The sequence below is a fragment of the Crassostrea angulata genome, chromosome 8, assembly GCF_025612915.1.
Source record: "Crassostrea angulata isolate pt1a10 chromosome 8, ASM2561291v2, whole genome shotgun sequence".
NCBI classification, from domain to species: Eukaryota; Metazoa; Mollusca; class Bivalvia; order Ostreida; family Ostreidae; genus Magallana; species Magallana angulata.
In genome coordinates, this window is record NC_069118.1 from 7331098 (window position 1) to 7350253 (window position 19156).

The window sequence follows — 19156 nt, forward strand, 5'->3', positions numbered from 1 at the left end:
AAAATGATAATTGTTCAATGAAGATATCTTGGATTGATTCTCTTTTATCGATTTCAACTGCATTTATTTCACAGGTATCTGTATTTTTATTAAAAATCATCAAAAAGTGATGAAAGCAGTAACTTGGGAGAGACAATAGTTTTAAAGATACAAGTATTACATGAATGAATAATTAATAATCAAATAATAAACGTGTTTTCAGCAAACACATTTTAAATATAATTATCTATAAAGTTTGCTGTATTGTCCTTTATCTTCTCATAGTTTAGGGAAGCAATACCATCTTCTTTAACTTAATTTTTTTTTCAAAAATATGTTTAATCATTTACATTATATGATATACAATAATATATGCTAATGAGAAAAAATTGTAAAAAATAAATAATTTTTATGCCAGAGAGAGAGAGAGAGAGAGAGAGAGAGAGAGAGAGAGAGAGGTGTAAATATATTACATTTATACATATATAAATATGTGAAAATTAGTTTACCTGCTAAAAAAGTAAACCCCAAAAGAATGTAGGAAAACATTGAATTATTTTTGAAAATTCGTCATTCTTACATTTGTCTGAAAGAGTGAAACAGAAGGCCTTGTTTATTTCCTTGACGACTTTTTCTATAATGATGATAACCATTTATCGAACACTGGAAAATGAATCGTTTATTTGATATTTTAACAAAAATATGCGTCCTGCTTATTCATTATGTAGAGCATTTTTTCATTCTGCTCATGTGTATAGTATCTACCATTTATGGAACAATGGAAAATGAATCATTTATTTGACAAAAATATGCGTCCTGCTTATCTATTATGTAAAGCATTTTTTTTTTCATTCTGTTCATGTGTACTTCGAATCTTTCTCATCTAATCGATGACTTCAGCGTTATGACATTGACATTTTTCACAGAACACGTCAGAATACATTTGAGTGAAAATACGCCAGTCTGTAACTTTAATTTTCCCATGTATTATCATCTATGTATAAGCTACTCTCAGGAGACTAACTGAACAATTTTGGCTTAATTTTGTAGAGGAAGGGAATAAGAAGTGGAAATGTATTGCTCCATTCTTCCAAAAGACTATTAATTTATACCGTTAGAATTGACGATCTTAAATATAATTATACATTTCTACTTCTAAATATCAAACGAGAGGCAGAGTGCAATGATATACCGAGAAACTGAAATGATTTACTGATAGAACAGTTATAGAATACTATTCAATCATTATTTTATTATATATTTCAGTTTCAGTTATTATGCAAATAAACGTTTCCATAAATGCTTACATAGGCATTGCCTGCTGCCTAATCCATTATGGATTAGGCAGCAGGCAATGCCTATATAAGCCTTCTCCATAAATCATTAAATCATTATAATGGGGGTTTAAACATCGGACTGTGAAACATCAAGGGCCCATACCATGAGGGCTGAAATTTTCAGAGTCATCTACAACTGGTAAATAACTGCCACTGTGAAAATATGGTGATGTGATCATCTCTAGTTTATGAGATAAGGGACCCTAAAGAATATGCACTTTATTCATTGTTATTGGATTTTAAACATCGGGCTCTGAAACATCGGAAACAAAATTTCTCTAAAACAGAGGTTAAGCCTGGATAAAACTTTGCACAAACAGACAGACGGACTGAAAGATTTATTAAAGAATTCTCAAAACACAAAAAAAAAGTTTTCACTTACAAATTCTGAACACAAAATTATACATATATTTGTATATCTTGTGAAACTTCTTTCACTTAAATTACGTAAATGAAGTTCTATGATTAATTCCATTACACACATGTTCAATTTTTAGCATTGTCTATAAAAAATAATAAATCGGCAAAACGAAACTTAACCTGTACAGATGAATGCAAATATATGCAACATCGGAGTTAAGAAACATTGATTTTAACCCTTACTGGGTTTCCATAAATATTTTTTATAAAATCTAAACAAAAAAAAAACGTGAGGGAGAACCCCTACTATGGGGGAAAACCTCCTAGAAAGTGGGTTTTCCCGGGGGGGGGGGGCTACTATGGGGGAAAAAGTGCTATACAACACCGGAATTACTTTTCCCGTGATTAAATATAGAATATCAAAATATTGTTTAATTTCTACATAATTCCTTTAAAGCCATTAAATACGGGAAAATTCATCAAATCAATTATGACGTAATAATGGTTCTAGCACCAAAAAGATAGTTTAAGACTTTAAAACAACTAATGAGTTTATTGTCAAACACAACAGAGAATATCAAGCATTTAATTTTGGAATGTGACAATGTCAAGGAAATATGGTCAAAATCGTGTAGGATTGTCCAATTAGAAATTATGTGGATATGTAAACATGTAAATATAGGTTTCATTTATGAGAATAATTGTAGTGTACGATTTTAGGATTATACTATAGTCTGTCCCAAGATATTTTTGCCGCATATTTTCTTAAATTATTCAATATTTATAAATACCTCTTGGTTCAGACTATGTTCATTCAATAGTATGAAAAAATCCCAAGATTTCCCCTTCGAAACGCCCCCTTTAGCTTGGCGGGTATCAGTACACGGCTAAAAATAAAAAGTCTACGAGGTTTTTCCATTGCCAAGGAGATGAAGACGCCCGGATAATAACGTTGAAAAATTGCGCGAGGGGTCCCGAGTATTTCCGAATGGAGAAAAGATGTCAACATTCCCCATTATAAATCTCCGTAGGAAATCTGTTTTCGTTCCTGTGAATTTTTACGAGGGAAAAATGATAATGTGTGAATGAAGTTATCTTGGGAATTTTCCCTTCCATCGATTTTAATTGCACTTCAGTCACAGGTATGTGTATTTTTATTAAAAATCGTTCAAATATGCAGCAAAAATAACTTGGGACAGACTATAGTATTTCATCTATGTTGCTTATAGAATTTATAAATTTAAGATGAGAGAGTATGTAAAAAACCATTAAAGGACAAGTGACACAAAATCATTTTCTTTCTAAAAACATTCTTTTTAATAAAAAAAACCATTTTTAAACAAATTTCTCACTTACAAGACAGGTGACACAATCACAAAAACATTAAACTAAAATTTTGATTGTGAATGTGAAAAAATTTCTTTAGAATTTTTACTGTTACTCCCATCTATTTCACAGCTATTGCTGAGTTTTTGAGCTGATAAGACGCGTGACCTCAATATGTATATCTGAAGCCTCCGAGATCAGAAACCTTCGGTGCGACGTCAGAGCCGACTCACACTACCCATTCGCTGTATGCTTTTATCTAAAATCTGAAGTCAATAAATTTTGCTATTTGATATTAAGTCTGAGAACCCTGAATAAAAACGTGAAATATTCTAAGTTAAGAAATCCCATTTCTGTTACTAGTAACTCAGTAATTATAAATTGGAGTAAAAAAAAATTCCTGCACTATTTTATAGCTATATACTTCACTATAGCCAGGTATATGTCAATTTGAAAATTATTGCACTGTGTGTGTTTATAAGATACACAAAGATTATATAATCACTTTCAATATTTATTTTTAAGTAAGATTCGATCCTCCAAATAAATAAATAAAAATTGGAGAAAAAAATTTGACTCTACACTATATGGATTTGCTTATAACCAAATTTCAGAATTTCTTGCCAATTGTTTTTCATCAGAATATTTTACAATATTATATTTTTATTTTTTTTTTTACATATTCTTACATAAAAAAAATCAACTCTTTGTGACCCAATTTTACCTTAGAGGATCACAATTTGGAAAAAGAAATCTAAATCATCACTTCCCCGGAATGCTTCCACACACGTTATATTTTTTACGTGCCAAATGGCTTCTAAAAATTTTTTACTACATAATAATACAATTTTATCCCCTCCTTAATTGCGTCCCTAACGTGACTACAGGGCTGATGATTTGAACAAACTCGAATTTTCATTACTTAGGGATGCTTCAAAATAGTTTTAGTTTGCAAAATACTTTTTGGGAAGATTTTGAGATATAACAAAACGTTTTAAGTAATTCTGAATTATCTCTTCTTAAAAGAGGATTTGGCTCTTTATTTCAACACTCTTAAATCCACCTAATAATGTTTTGCGCCAAATTTGGTTGAAAATGACGTAGTGATTCCTTAGAAGAAGTTGAAAATGTAAAACATTTACAGACAGAAAGACAGACAGACTGGCGCCGAAAAAAGTGTTAAGAAAAGCTCAGGTTATCTAGAGAACAACATCATTTATTTTTATAGTCGACATTAAAATCATTCATCTCGAAAAGATACTATAAATACATGTGTTACAACTGGAATATGTATATCACTAAAAAAAATCTGTGTTATGTTCAATACTATATTGCTTTAGAACAGTTATGTTGGGTATTCTTAATAACTCTTAGTACATTTGTGGCAAAACGCGTTTGTAAATAGCATGATTATAATAAAATACTTGTTAGCAGCGGTAAAAAAAAAAATTTGTCGGTAAAAATGAGGGCGTTGCAAAAAAAGGGTTTTTTTCTGGTATTGATAATTTATCAAAGGTTATTTTGGCACCCCAGGCTTAGTGTATTCTAAGGGGACTGGGGTTTTGGTATTTCGAATCATTTTCTAAATTGGTAAACAGTCAAACAAATATGATAGACGAAATTATTAAGATTTACTACCTTTCCCAGCAGTCTCAAAAAAATAAATTATAAGTCATTAAATTGAAGTTAAATGGGACACCTGTAGATATTATAATGGATAAGGACATAATAATTAAAATACTGTCATCGGCTTAGAATTTTTTAAACACAAAATTTTACCAAACATTATGTTGTAAAACTTCTAGAAATTATAAAAAATTTAATAGCCCATGCAGGATTTGAACTTCGACTTTCAGATCTGTAGGTAACGCTAACCAATTTCCCTATGCTGTTACGTGATAATTCTGGAGAAAAAGGTTTAATTTTATAGTTTATTTCGAAAAAAAGTACATGTACATGTACGTAACGATATGAATGTGTCCTACACAAGTTAAGTTCATGTTCTTGACTATTTGAAAGTCAATATCCCACAATATGCATCACTAAACACAAAGTATATAGAATCAAAGTGGAAACGTACAGAAAATATTATATCGATAATCTCCAACATGGTATTGTATGGAAAGATGTAAATAAAATACTTCAATTTCTAGGTAAGACATTTAGAAAAATAAGATTTTTTGTTGTTTAAAATCAAAACAATATATGCATTTTTTTAACGTCTAAGCTGCACAATTCAATAGAGTGCGATATTTTTAAATCAAACATGGCTCTCCATTGTGCTTGCTTCCCTCGCTATCTATGACTATAGCCGCAGATCATTTTCCAGAAAAACTGTAACAACTGGCCAACATCGCCTAAAGTGATGAGACCGACGACTATAGCAATGATGACGATGCTCAACGTACCGCCGACGATGGAGGCGGACGGTCGCCGATCTACGGCGGAAGTCCTCTTCCGGATGGAGCTAGCCAACAAGGATTTATTAACGTACAGTTCCTTTTTCAACTTGTCCACTTTGATTCGTAGCTCGACCACGTTTTCGATGTAGACTTGGTTCTTGGTTCTTGAACATGGGCACAGACAACCTATAGTAAATAAAAAAAAATAGCAATTGTTTGCAATTGTTTTTTTTTTTTTTTTTTTTTTTTTTTTTAATTCAAACTTTCATGTACAAGTTATTTACATCTTCTTATATGTTTAGTTTACAGTGCATACACATCACATATTCACTTCATTTGAGATTTAGAATATAAGTATAATATAAACACAGTCACATAAAAAAGCACATGTACAGACAGGTGTATACACTAACAGACAGACATATATATGCACAAACAATCTTGAAAACTTGCTTTTATCACCCATGAAAGTTGGAGTATTTTTAGTTATGAGGTGGGGGGGGGGGGGGTGAAAGAGGGTGGAGAAAGAGAGGGGACCACTATCTATCAAAAACTCATACATATACATGAGGATGTCATTATTTGCTTACAATTTCCTTGCAGCTATTATAAACACATTTTATAACAAATCGCAAATAGTTTGCCAATACTTTTCATACTCAGCAAATTTACAATTCTTCAACAACAGTAGTTTCTCAATATGTATTCTATCAGTGACTGTTTGTTTTAACATGAGCGTCGAGAGGTTTAGGACATTTTTATACTTACTGGCAAAAATAAATTGTTTTACTGTAAGAATCAATATGTTTTGAAGTCTATACATATTTCTGTTTTAAATTTACCAAAAAGTATAGTTTTTTTTATCAAATGTCATTATAAAATTAAACTTGCTTCTTAACCATTCTTCAAAGTAGAGCCATATTTCTTTGACATGAAAATAGTCCACAAATAAATGTTCTATAGTTTCTATATCTTGATTACAGAAAGAGCAGGCTGGCGAATCAATTATATTGAGTTTGAAAAGGTACTCATTTGTTGGCAAAATTCTATGTAAAATCTGGAATTGCAACCATTGAAATTTGGATTCTTTCGAAGGTTTAAATGGGAGTTCAAAAATATTATTCCATTCTATTTCTGTATAAGCAAATCCACTTTCTGTCCACTTCTTTACTGAACGAATTTTTGCAATTGTTTTAATTGAAATGCATAATCAAAGATCATTTTGAATTCAAGAAACCGTTCAGTATTGATGGAATATATTTCAATTCAGCTGCAAAGGCTTGATAATTCATCTGTTCTTTAGAAGTAGTAATTTCGTCAACATTCCAAGCTGGCGTAGTTGTCTGGGATTCCGATATTTGGGTCCTTGTATAAGGTTCGGTAAATACTGCACGAGTAGATGATTCGGACGTAAATGTTGTTATCTGAGATTGTATTTTAGTTGTTGGTGTTGTCATCGGTGTTGTTGTTATAGGTTGAGGCGACGTCGTTACGATTGCTTAAAAAAAAAAACGTGAAGTTTTTATTTAGTACGGGAAATTATTTTCTTACTTTTTGATAAAAGATAATTTCGGATGCAAATTGATGGCGTGATTGAGGAGTGTGTATCTAATTATCAAATACAATGTATTATTTTATGGTAACTTTAAAACTACTTATGTTCTAAGAGGTTTTAAATGATTACCTGGTGTTGTTGATGTTGGCGTTATTGTTGTTTCTGGTATTGTCGAAAGCTGAGATGACGTTACAATTACTAAAACAGAAAACGCAAGGTTAGCGTATTGTGGTGGACGTGAATTTTTTAAAATACATTTTTTGTCTGATCAAAACTGCTTTTGTAATGATGGTATGTTAATATTCTTAAAAGTCAACATATGGTTACCAAGTTATCATCGGGTTGCTTACCGAAATCTTGCCATTTGCAATTGGGATATGATATAGTTTTCAGGCCAATGTAAAGTTATGTGAGCGATAATTGTTTTAGTGAATACATGTACTTTTGCATCGCACAACCTTAGTACAATTCTCTATTACACTTTATTATTAAAAGTTGATTGACCTGCGTTCTAACGCCCGTTTGTCAATTGATTTCAATCAGCAAAAGAAATCAGAATTGTGTGATAAGACGTTAAAAATAAAAATCTGATTTTGAAAGTACATAAAGCAGTTCAATGATCTCTCCTGGCTCAAAGAAAAACATTGAATTAAATTTATCTATTTGTCACACCAATGTTTACTTACGTTTCCCATTCAAAGGAAAAAAATCTTCTCGACGTTTTTAATAAAAAATCATACAGCACAGTTTCAAATGAGCAAACATATTCCGAATGATATTTGCCTCGTTCAGTCACAACTTTAAAACAAGAGGTAAGGAGTCAACATTCTTAATCTGAGCAATGATAGCTATGTATTAGTGTTATTGTATAGAATACAAATATAATTTCATTAGTGAATTGTGTTTAAGGTCCCTCGTCACACCAACATTTTATTTGACGGATCGATAAAGAATCTTTTTTGAAATATGGTTTTACAAAACAGAGGCTAACATCGGCTTCAAATCATTTTATATGAATTTTTGTTAATCTTTTCACTGAAATAAGATATTTAGAAGCTTCGCGGCTATGTTAAGGCTGTCCGAAGCTAAATATATATCGAAAAATGATACTATTTTAATTATCGAAAAATACTTTAACCGATCGAGTTTCTTTAAACTTTTATTGCATACATTAACAGTGACATCCAACAATATATTTTATGTATTTTTGTGACGTCATATATTTTTCTTAAGCACGTGACGGGTGTATTCTAACACGGTAAATAATCTATAAAAATCGCATCGGCACAAGTGAATAAAGTCATTAAATCAAAAATATTTTTATGAAAAATCCTTCGATAAGTAATGTTTTTTGCAGTTCTTGCTGGGGGTTCATATAAATATTTCGTTTATTTGAAATATTGTCAAAACATTTCGCACCGCCATCGAAATTAAGCACATTTTCACCTTTTAGGCTCGATTTACACAAAATCGGGTCAATCTGTAGGTTTCCCCCAGCAAGTTTCACATTGGTACTTATTTTCTCTCCCGATTTCACTTAAAATTTACTAAGATTGTTTTTATCTTTCATTTGTGCCAAGCCGTTTTTTATATGCATATACATATCACCATTCATTAGATTACACGTAGCAGGGGGAGTCTCAAAACCATTAGTTTATGAATAGTTATTTACCTATTACAAAGCTTTAAAACTGTTGATTTTTTTAATACTCCATTTCGGTGATGTTGAATTTAGTATCACTAGTATTTATAACAGTGTGACTGTCTATGTAAAGGAATGAAGCGGTTTTATATCATGCACTATGAATATCACTTATTATGTTGCGATACATTCCCTAAGAACGATCGGAAGGAATGCAGATCGTGACGTCAAAGTTAACTATGACGTCATATCTTATGAAGTACAGACAAGTGACTTTCTACATATCGCTGTGAAATTAATCGGGCAGCCTTAACATAGCCGCGTTAAAAATTGGTATCAATTGATGAAAAGTGGAGATAACGAACAGTGTTCAAAATCAAAAGTCCGAAGGAAAAATACAAAACAGGAGCACAGCAAACACAGACCTTTACAGGATTGAGCATACTCTGATGACCGTTCACACCCGCCGTTCTTTGTTGAAATCGGGTAAAACGGAAAAATTACCTACCAATAAGTATGGAAAATGTCGACCTAGCGGAGGATTGAATTTGTTGACAAGATCGTTGTAATGACAATACAACTTACATAATTATGAGTATAATCGAGAGTGTTGATAATCTTGTTTTATCAACTTGTTTCTCAGTAGCTTGTCTCGTTTTAAAAATCGTTCATACAAAGAGCACGCCCTTCTGTATCAAATTGAGAGACAAAAACTCCATCTGAATGTATATTGCTACATCAATCATTTTGTATTGAATAACAATATTACAAGAAGTGCAACCAATAAGAATTTTATAATACCTAAGATAAAAGGTAAAGGGTCCACAAGTCGATATTGTTTCAAAATTTCCAGAACTTGTCATTTAGAGCGAATATCGCGATTTGCTAATATACTGATGCTATGTTTAGAAAACAAACCGGAATAGATGGCGTGACGTCACAGATTAAAGTTCAATAGCAGCTCGAATAACGGCGGGAAATTTGAATTAAGAGATGGATTTTCTTGATTTATTCATCATTGTTTAGAGGGTTCTTAACTGAAAAAATACGATTTACAATTATAGTAGATGATATTTAATGAATTTAGTTTCATTCCCCTTTAATGTCTTCTAGTAAAATGTCTATATATGAAACAGATGACTCAGACTGTGTTATCTTTTATTTCAAGTTCACTGGGATATATCGAGTCGACATAAAAATGGTAGTAACAATTGATAATGCGTCGTCGATATACGTAAATGTCGAATTGACGGCCATGGCGAGTGATTTCTATTTTTCATGGATAAGCAGTTTGAGTAAATTCTGCTTCATATGATTATACAAATAGCTCTGCTTACAATAAAGCACAATTGGTACTCACTAAAATTCCAACAGCTTGTTGGAGGACCTGATTTCCAAAAACTACATAGATGTCAATCAGAAACGCAATCAGTTTTTATAACATTTTCAGAGTACTAGTGTACGCAATCCTAGTGGTTTTCAACAAAATAGTTTTGTAAATGACCGATTTCAAGGTAAGTAAATTTACAAGATCCATTTTTATAAAAAGCAGCTATTAATGATATCAAAAGGCCTAGACTTTAATTTATCGTGGGGGATGGTTGTATGAAGTGAGGCAAAGTCGTAATTTTTTATGCTATCAATGTGTTAAATAATGATGAATAAACACATGCTAGAGACGGTTTGGTCACCAGTTTTTATTTTTAAGACATTTTTGAGACACGTGTTTCAGCATTGTCGAGAAGATTTCAAATTTTTTCTGCATTCATTTAAATGTTTAATATAACGCATCTAATGTGGCTTTACCCTACCTCTGATAATCATAATTTGAATGGTAATCTGAGTTTCAAAGCCCTTAGATGTTTTATTGTTTGCATTTTATGCCTAGTCTAAATCTAAATTTTATTTTGAGATTCATCTTACTCTTACCTACACTTTTATTTTTTTTAATGTTTGAAACACAATTCATTTTTCATGAAAAAAGTGGGGTCTAGAGTCGGAGGAATCTCGGATTATCTACCCTCGTTCAAGGGACAAAAAATTCTGTTAACTTTTGATGAAAAGAGACATGAAGGCCATCTAGGGTCAATGTTTAATGTTGAGTTAAAGTGACATAGGTGACCTAAAAAATTAAACTATCTATTGCATGATAAAATTGCTGGTAAATTATACAGTGATTTGACTAAATCGTGTCATTTGAGTTAATGAAAATCAATGCATGTGTACATTAACATGAAATAATTACTTTAATTCAATAAACAATTCTATGTGTTTAAATGTATTTGATAATTTAGTGATCCCCAGTCTTCACATTGAATATCTGGGAAATGTTTGTTTCCTCAAGATATTTGACTTTTATAACTTAAAGTTTTGTATCTATCATACAGTTTCTAGGTTACCTATTTTAGTAGATGTGAATTTGTATTGCGGAATTCTTTAATGTTTGATGTGCAAAGATGAGTAAATTCTGCTGCAAATCTCCTTACTTTATCTTTTAAACAATTTCATACTTTGTTTAGTCTGATCACTGGAAAAAAAATCCACTTTATCTGAGAACTTTTGTTTGGATTCCAAAGATAATTTATTTTGATTTAAGTATAATTTTAAAAGACCAGATTTTATTTTTATGGTTGGAAACGATGATACAAGCTTAAGATCTGAGAGCCTAAACAATGCATCAATTAAGAAGAGATTTTCTTTAAATTGTTTTACAAAAATTAAATATAATAAGACAGAAAGAAAGTAAGAAAAGAGAAAGAAAAGGCGGAGAAGTTATTACCATTATTTCTTTTTGAGCAAATTGCAGACATCGATAATGTACATGGCACGTCAACCCATCCATTTGACGCCATTTCTACACAATCAGCGTTTTTATATTTGTAATGTACGTTGTTAGGTTGACTTGCTGCCCATTTGGTTTGGAGAACAGTTTCATTTAACATATTCACAAAATAGTTTTCTCGGTAGATGTCATGCACCCCAATCCAGTAATTCGTGGATAAGCTTAAAAAGAATCTGGAAAAAAATGTCATTTTTCAAAACAAAACAAAAATTTAGGAACTTTTATCAAGATCAGTTTTTATTTTAAATTTATTTTGAAATTCGCAAAATAAAATTATGAACCGACTGTTGTTTTTTTTCTTAACAACAATTATTCAAATAGTCATTTAGTGATCTGCATGAAGTTAAGCAAAAGTTTTTGTAAAACAAAAAAGTTTAATTTCATAATAAATGGATCATTGACTTACACATTTGTAAAAAGGGTTGTCTGGCCATGTACAAATGAAAATCAAAACTGTAAACATTTTTGAACCGACTTGTTCATTCTAAAAAACTGAATAAACGTTTGTAAACAGATAAAAAAAACAATAATTATAAGGTGTTATGTTATTATCTATGCTTATTGAGTAGACATGAAGAGAACATATCTTTTTTTTTAATCGGAAGTAAATATAAGATTTACTTTTTATTTAAAACACAAAAGATGGTCAATGGTGTCTGCTCTAAAACAATATGTTTTCATAGGGAAATAATGTATAAATAAAGTAAAAGTCCCCCCCCCCCCCCCCGCACATACACACAACATCGGAGATCATGATTCAAACAAACCTAAATCTAAAGTACCTGTGGGTGCTTTTCTGTGCAAATGATTTTTGTGAACAAGATTTTTAACCATTCTTTCTATAAAATCCTTTGTAAAATTTTGATCTTTCATTGTGACCCTACCCAACCACTAGGGATCATGATTTGGACAAAAATTGAATCAGCAGAAGCTGAGGATGCTTCCACACAATTAACAGCTCAATTAATTTTTGAAAAGTAAATTTTATAATTTTTTTCCATATATATATCTATTCAAAAATTCAACTCGACTCCCTTTGTGGTCCCATCCAACCTCCGAGGTCATAATTTGAACAAACTTGCATCTAAACTACCTAAAAATGCTTTCAGCTTCATGGCCAAACATTTTCTGAAGATGAAGATTTTTTTTAATTATCTCCCCTTTAAGGAAGGCATGGCCTTTAACTTGAACAAACTTGTATTGCCGAGGGGTTCTGGAGAAGAAGATTAAATTGTGAAATATTTCCGACGACAACAACAATACAATGAGAGGCAACGGACAAAATTGCAATCAAAAATTGCAATCCGAACATCCCCATAATTTTTGAAACATTATCATTCGATGTTAAGGTGTTTGTTAAAATCACTCAAAATTACAAGAAAAGACGTTCTCAGCAAGTTATTTGTTGTAAAACATTTTAATGAATCCTGTCAGTCCCGAGTATTCTATAAACTAAATGTATCATGTTGTCAAAACCTTGCATTTCGGAGACAACACTTAACCGAATTGAGTATTAGTAATGAGCTTGCAATTTACGATTTGCACCTACAGTGTACTTTGGAGTGCCGAATAAACATTATACTGTAATAAGCAACAGGGTGCTTTTTAGTAATTGTGAAAACTTAGCGTTACTTCTGTACACTTTAAAACATTTATTATACAAAAAACGCTAATAACTGACACCCAACTGACTCTGTCTAAGAACAATTCTCTCTTTTCATCATGGCAAGTTCTTTAAGTCCAAGAAAAGGAAAGCATGAAAGTGTATAAGGCAAAAAACCATTTACTCCTCCCACCTAGAAATTACATTGTAGTTAAGTACCCTATTATATCAGAGCTCTTTGATACACATCGAAAAGTAATTCGTTTATCATTACTATCACGAACTTTTGTAGGGAACTCCGAATTTCACAAAGCAGATAATAAGAAAGATTAACAAAATCGTTAAAATTATGTAACAAGTGTATATTTTTTATTGATGTATTCTTTTAGGGGGAGAGGTGACGAAGAATTTGTGGTCAGATCCTGACCTTAAACACACACACACGCACCCAACCACCCACCCACCGTCCCACCCACATATATATATATATATATATATATATATATATATATATATATTTATATATATATATATATATATATATATATATATATATATATATATATATATATATATATATATATATATATATATATATATATTCCAAAAAAGGAATAACTATTGGGAACAAATTGAACAAATTTCTAACATAATTTCTGTAACATTTCACATAAACATGCAATTTTTATTTGTTGATTGCTACATTAATCTAATTTTGATCAACCTATTGATTAAAGCCTAACTGTAAATATTTAAACGCCTACATGTATCTGCACGTTCGCATTTAGCTTTCGCAGCTTCCACCGTGATTGAATTTTATAATCAGAGATTTCTGATATCTTTATAGCGCGGTAAAAAAAGAATTTAAAAACGGTTGAATATGGTGGTAAAACATTAATTTTCTTTTTTGATTTGATTTATACTTAATAAACTGAATAGAAATAAAACTGATCAATTTCAAAAAAAAATATTGAAAATGTTATTTTCTTATCATAACATAACGAGAACATTTCAAAAGTATAATCTAAGAATTCCAAACTTTTTTACAGTCATATGAAGCTACTGGGAACTCTTTATGATATATATTGCATTTCTTAGTTTTGTGGATCTTGCATTTCGAGATGAAAGGCCTAATTATAAACAAAAGCTTACTTCAAACTCATGCAAACTTAACATTATAGACCTTCATTTGAGACAGGTATTAAAATTTAATGTTATTTTAAAAAAAACGTTGTATCTTGTAATAATAATGTCACGTTAATAATATATTTACTTACTTGTGTACTTATAGATAACGAAACTAATTCCTTAAATACCAAGCAGAAAGTTTTTAATTGAGATTGTGTTTGAGTTAATGATGCCTTTAGCCTTTAATTTGTGATCAAAGTGAAATATAAGTGAGAAAATTGAAAAGAAAGGTTTTCGTAGAATATCTTAAGAGTTTCGTCTGACCCTTCTACGGCGTTTTGTGTCTCTGTGTCGGGGATCTCGGCTAGTATCCCTCCGTCCTCCTGGCAGCGTTTGGGAGCATCAGTGAAAATCAGGTGTTCCCTTATCATCCAATAACAACGACCGTTCACTTGTAAAGCACCACCAGTGTCATTACTGGTGCATCTACCTGTAATAATAATAAATGACGTTGTATCTATTGGACAAAGATACATCGAGTGAATTAAAACAACATTTGATTTATTGTTTGTTGGTCAAGGTTCACGGTTCAAGAAGTAATTTAAAGTGCAATGATTAAAGAAAGCATCTTTTATTTAATTTTTTCTGCGAATGTTTTGTGTTTTATTTCAAATTTTATATCAGTACATTAGGTTGTTATTTCTTTCGATTTTTGACCCGCGAGTTTGGAATGGACGACCATTAGAAACATCTCACTATACATAACTATATATACCAGAGAGATGTGAATGATATAGATATAGGTAAAAAAAAAAAAAAAAAAAAAAAAAAAAAAGAACCATAAAACCCACGAGTACGAAAGCCGAGAAGGATCATTTGTACGAAAGCCGAGAAGGATCAATCGAGATTCGAGAAGCAAAATACGAGATTTGACATACGAGATTCAAGATTCAAAATTCGAGATTTAATATCTAAATTAACCAATCAAATCATGGATCTGAAACCTGTATCCTAGCAACATCAAACTGTTCTAAATAAAGACCATTCGTACATGTTCTTTCCTACAGATAAATTCAGATAAATTGTTCTTAAATAGTGGCTGTAAAATTGTTAAATTAACATTGATAAATTAACCCCATTTATACAAAAGTATATCTTGCTAAACCTTTTAGAAAGTCATCATTTAGCCTGCTGTTGCCAATTATTTCCTAATTGACAATGGATAGGCTTAATGATTTCCTGTCATTTTTATGATGGTGGTCTGTCCCAAAATAATAATTATATATATTTATTTATATATACAATACCCTGTAAAATATTTTCCAGGGGTTTTATAGCCAATTTTTCTATAGCAGTTAAAAAGGAGGATAGGGATAGCTTCTGTAGTAGTAGACCATTCCATAAAAAGTAGTCATTTCCAGTAAATGTATAATGTAGTTCTAGCTTAAGAAATAACAAAATAATTTGTTCTTGAATGAATGATTTCTGGTAGAGAAACGGCCTAAAAGAGTCGACATGGAGTTTGATGTCATTTCATACACTTTTAAATATTATTGCTTGCCTTTTAAAAAGTACCTTGTATAATTAGTTTCCAAGATGTGTTGAACTTGACCTTGATCCTATATATACATACTTTTTGATAGCTTAATCTCGAGAGCATTACCTCAAAACTATATATAAGAATGAGATATGTATTGTTTTGAATAGAGACAGGAATATCATTTTAAGCATATACAACATCAGACAAATCCAATTCATTTATAGAGAGGTATTTTTCCTATGAGTTAAAATGACGTTCAGTTTAGTTTGCTGTTGCTTCGGGTCACTGGACGTTGGCAAGTTTGTCATCTTACCAGAACTGATCCAATGATATCATAGGTTCAGATACTTTTCGCAATGATAAAATTTATCCTGGTTTACTGTATAATTTTCAAGGGTTTACTTTTTTCAAGGTGTCTCAATGATTTCCGAGCAGCCCTTGTATATTGACTATAATCACTCGCCGAATTTTCAATAACTGATGGTACAGCTTGGTCAGAAATCTCGTCTAGTATACATACGTTATTCTGGCAGCTTTTGTGTTCATCTAGACGAGCATCCATTACTGTAGATTCCTTATCTCATGCGAGGATTTAATTCCGCGATTCTATCCTTTTGCATCAAATCAAAAGAATATAGAATCGCGAACACCGATTTTTTATCATATTTCCGAGATTTTAAAATATGCGAGATGTGCTTCTCGCTAATTTACACAGATATTAATTCATGGTATTTAATTAGAAATTTACTGTAAAAATGGTCAAGCACGAAAAGAAGACCCGGACCCCTTAAATATGATTTTCATTACTCATTGGTTTTTTGAATAATTTCTTGTAAATAAAAACATTTTGCAAAATTCTAAAGAAGGATAAAATATATATTTTACCTAATATTCCTTTGGTGTAAATAATCCACAGGAAGAGAGCAACATGGTACATGAATTCACGCACAGTCATTTCACTACTTTGTGCATTAGTTTAATATTTCAGGATAACAATTTCTCTCCTATGCATATAAGAGCATTGAAAGCAGCTATCCGAAAAGCATTGTTTTTCTTAGTTCATTAATAGAAGTAGTACTCTGATCAATAATGTTCTTTGGATTGCGATGCCTCAGTGGAATTTAACTCTTCAGAGACTACACCAGTATACGTCAAAAAGGAGACAGATTTTTATTTTGGCATATAACGTGTGATTCCAAAACTTGCAAGCATTTTAAAAAAAAACTTTATGATGAATAAAGCCAAAATCATAAGTTGCATTCTCTGGAATAAGATTTTAATAGTTTTAGACTTTTAGACATGAAGCGAGCCGATTTTTAGACAGGACAATAATGTAACATTGCTCAAAACAGAGCAAATAAAATAATTATTTACTTAAAAATGTAACTTATATTACATAATAAGCGTTCTTTGAAAAATAAGATGAAATATCTAATAGATGCTCATACTGTTTACGTAAGAATTAAGCAAAACAAGAGGCTCATGGGCCACATTGCTCACCTGAGGAACAAGAGGTATGATAAAAGCAGCTTAATGGAGTCATATTACAAACAAACTGGGCAATGTATAATAATACATGTAGATTATCCTTTTTCCCCCTGGATATTCTTATGTTTATAATCATTAGTCCCTTTTCTAACAGGATGATTTTATAGTCATATCACATGTTACAGTGGTAACAACGTTATTGTTGACAAGCCAATCGTGTTAAATAGTTCGTGTAACGTGGGTGATCGTTCGTGTAACGTGCGGGATCGTGCGTGTATCAGGAAAATTGGTTTGCGTTTTTTACCGTGCGTGTTCGTGCGTGATCGTGCGGTTTTTTCGTTTTGTAACTTTTTTTACGGAATGACAGGATTTATTTTTAAAACAATGATGAATTTAAAACTTATTTTATATAAGAACATTGGTAGTTGTTAACATTCATTCTCTCTTTCGTCGTTAAAAACTCTTTTTTATTTCCATAACTCATTCAACCCTTTGTTCGGTCGAGTTAGTTTTGTTTAATTTTATAATCAGCCTATATCAAGCATCAATTGTGTCTTGACATAATTTCAATCCTATTAGCAAAAGCGACTAGTTGAATGAAAGCGGCCAAGCTTACCCATTCCCCGTTTTAAACTAAACGATTATTCCTAACGTTTTTCTTTCAAATGAGAATACGATACGCAATATTATCTTGTAGATTGTATACACATTTGTTAGAAATAAAATTTATTTAGACGCTTTAAAATTTAGAATAAATAGAATAAATCAATTATGTACTGTAAATTATGAAAATATTGGATGTGAAAAATCGAAATTCTATTGAACAAGGTAACAAATTTACCTGTATCCCGCATAATTAAATCGTACGTAAGATAATTAAATTACATAAACAGTCAACTCGTATGTAAATAATTTCGTTTAGTTTATCCATTATCTTCATCTTCACGTAATTTTCTTTAACTTATGATAGAAGTTAATATTTGTTATGGAGACAAAAAAAAATAATTTCTGAGTGAATCCTTTATATTTGTGTATGGATGTGTAAAAGTGTTAACTCTTAAAATACAAAACAGTGCATGACTAATAAAAGTACATGCCGCTTTTCAATAACACACAAACATAAAGCAATACAAATTAAAGTAATACGTTTCCTTAATTCTAATCTTAAAAATTAATTTTGATTTTGCGTGTTTAATGGTGTAGAATCGTTCGGTTGCGTGTTTTATCGTTTTTGTTCGTGTATCGTGAAGATTCAGTAAGTTAGTGATCCGTGTATCGTGCGTGATCGTTCGTGTATCAGAATCGTGCGTGTTGTTTGTCAACAATAACGTTGCTACCACTGTAGTATTGCAGTTCTCAAAAAGATCCTTAACAATTGTTTATATATGGGATATTAAGGTACATCAAACTCTGAACCTTCTTGTGAGGCCGAAGAATTGTCCTGGAGCCAAAGTCTTAACAATTATAAAGAATCATTTGGCTGTTTAGTTTCTGAGAAGATTTTTGAAGATTTACTCTATATATTCCTATGTAAAACTTTGACCCCCCCCCTCCAATGTGGCCCCACCCTATCCCCAGGGATCATGATTTTCACAACTTTGAATCTACGCTAACTGAGGATACTTCCAAACAAGTTTCAGCTTTCCTGGCTGATTAGTTTCTGAGAGGAAGATTTTTAAAGATTTACTCTATATATTCCTATGTAAAACTTCGACCTCCATTGTGGCCCCACCTTACCCCCAGGGGTCATGATTTTCACAACTTTGAATCTACACTACATGAGAATGCTTCCACACAAGTTTCAGCTTTCCTAGCTGATTAGTTTCTGGGAAGAAGATTTTTAAAGATTTACTCTATATATTCCTATGTAAAACTTCGACCCCCCCCCCATTGTGGCCCACCCTGCCCCCAGGGATCATGTTTTTCACAACTTTGTATCTACCCTACCTGAGGA

At 31.5% G+C, this 19156-nt stretch overlaps 1 protein-coding gene across 1 annotated transcript; it reads right to left on the reverse strand.

The window, feature by feature from the left end:
• Window positions 1-5194: 5194 nt before the first annotated feature.
• LOC128157856 (uncharacterized) lies at window positions 5195-16669 on the reverse strand. The gene is made up of 6 exons (XM_052820514.1): window positions 16600-16669; window positions 14499-14664; window positions 11381-11616; window positions 7089-7157; window positions 6696-6902; window positions 5195-5590 (listed from the first exon to the last, which is right to left on the reverse strand). The coding sequence occupies exons 1-6, from the start codon at window positions 16667-16669 to the stop codon at window positions 5298-5300; spliced, it is 1041 nt and encodes a 346-aa protein (XP_052676474.1). The 3' UTR covers window positions 5195-5297.
• Between the last annotated feature and the right edge of the window lie 2487 nt (window positions 16670-19156).

Bases quoted from the DNA above. Each gene is read 5' to 3' on its own strand.
- LOC128157856 (XM_052820514.1), bottom strand. From the start codon at position 16,669: ATGACTGTGCGTGAATTCATGTACCATGTTGCTCTCTTCCTGTGGATT. The intron at 14,665-16,599 runs GTAAAATATATA...TTATTATTACAG, and splicing joins TTACACCAAAGGAATATTAG to GTAGATGCACCAGTAATGAC. The intron at 5,591-6,695 runs TGAATTATCAAG...TATTTACTATAG, and splicing joins TACTACTTCTAAAGAACAGA to GTTGTCTGTGCCCATGTTCA.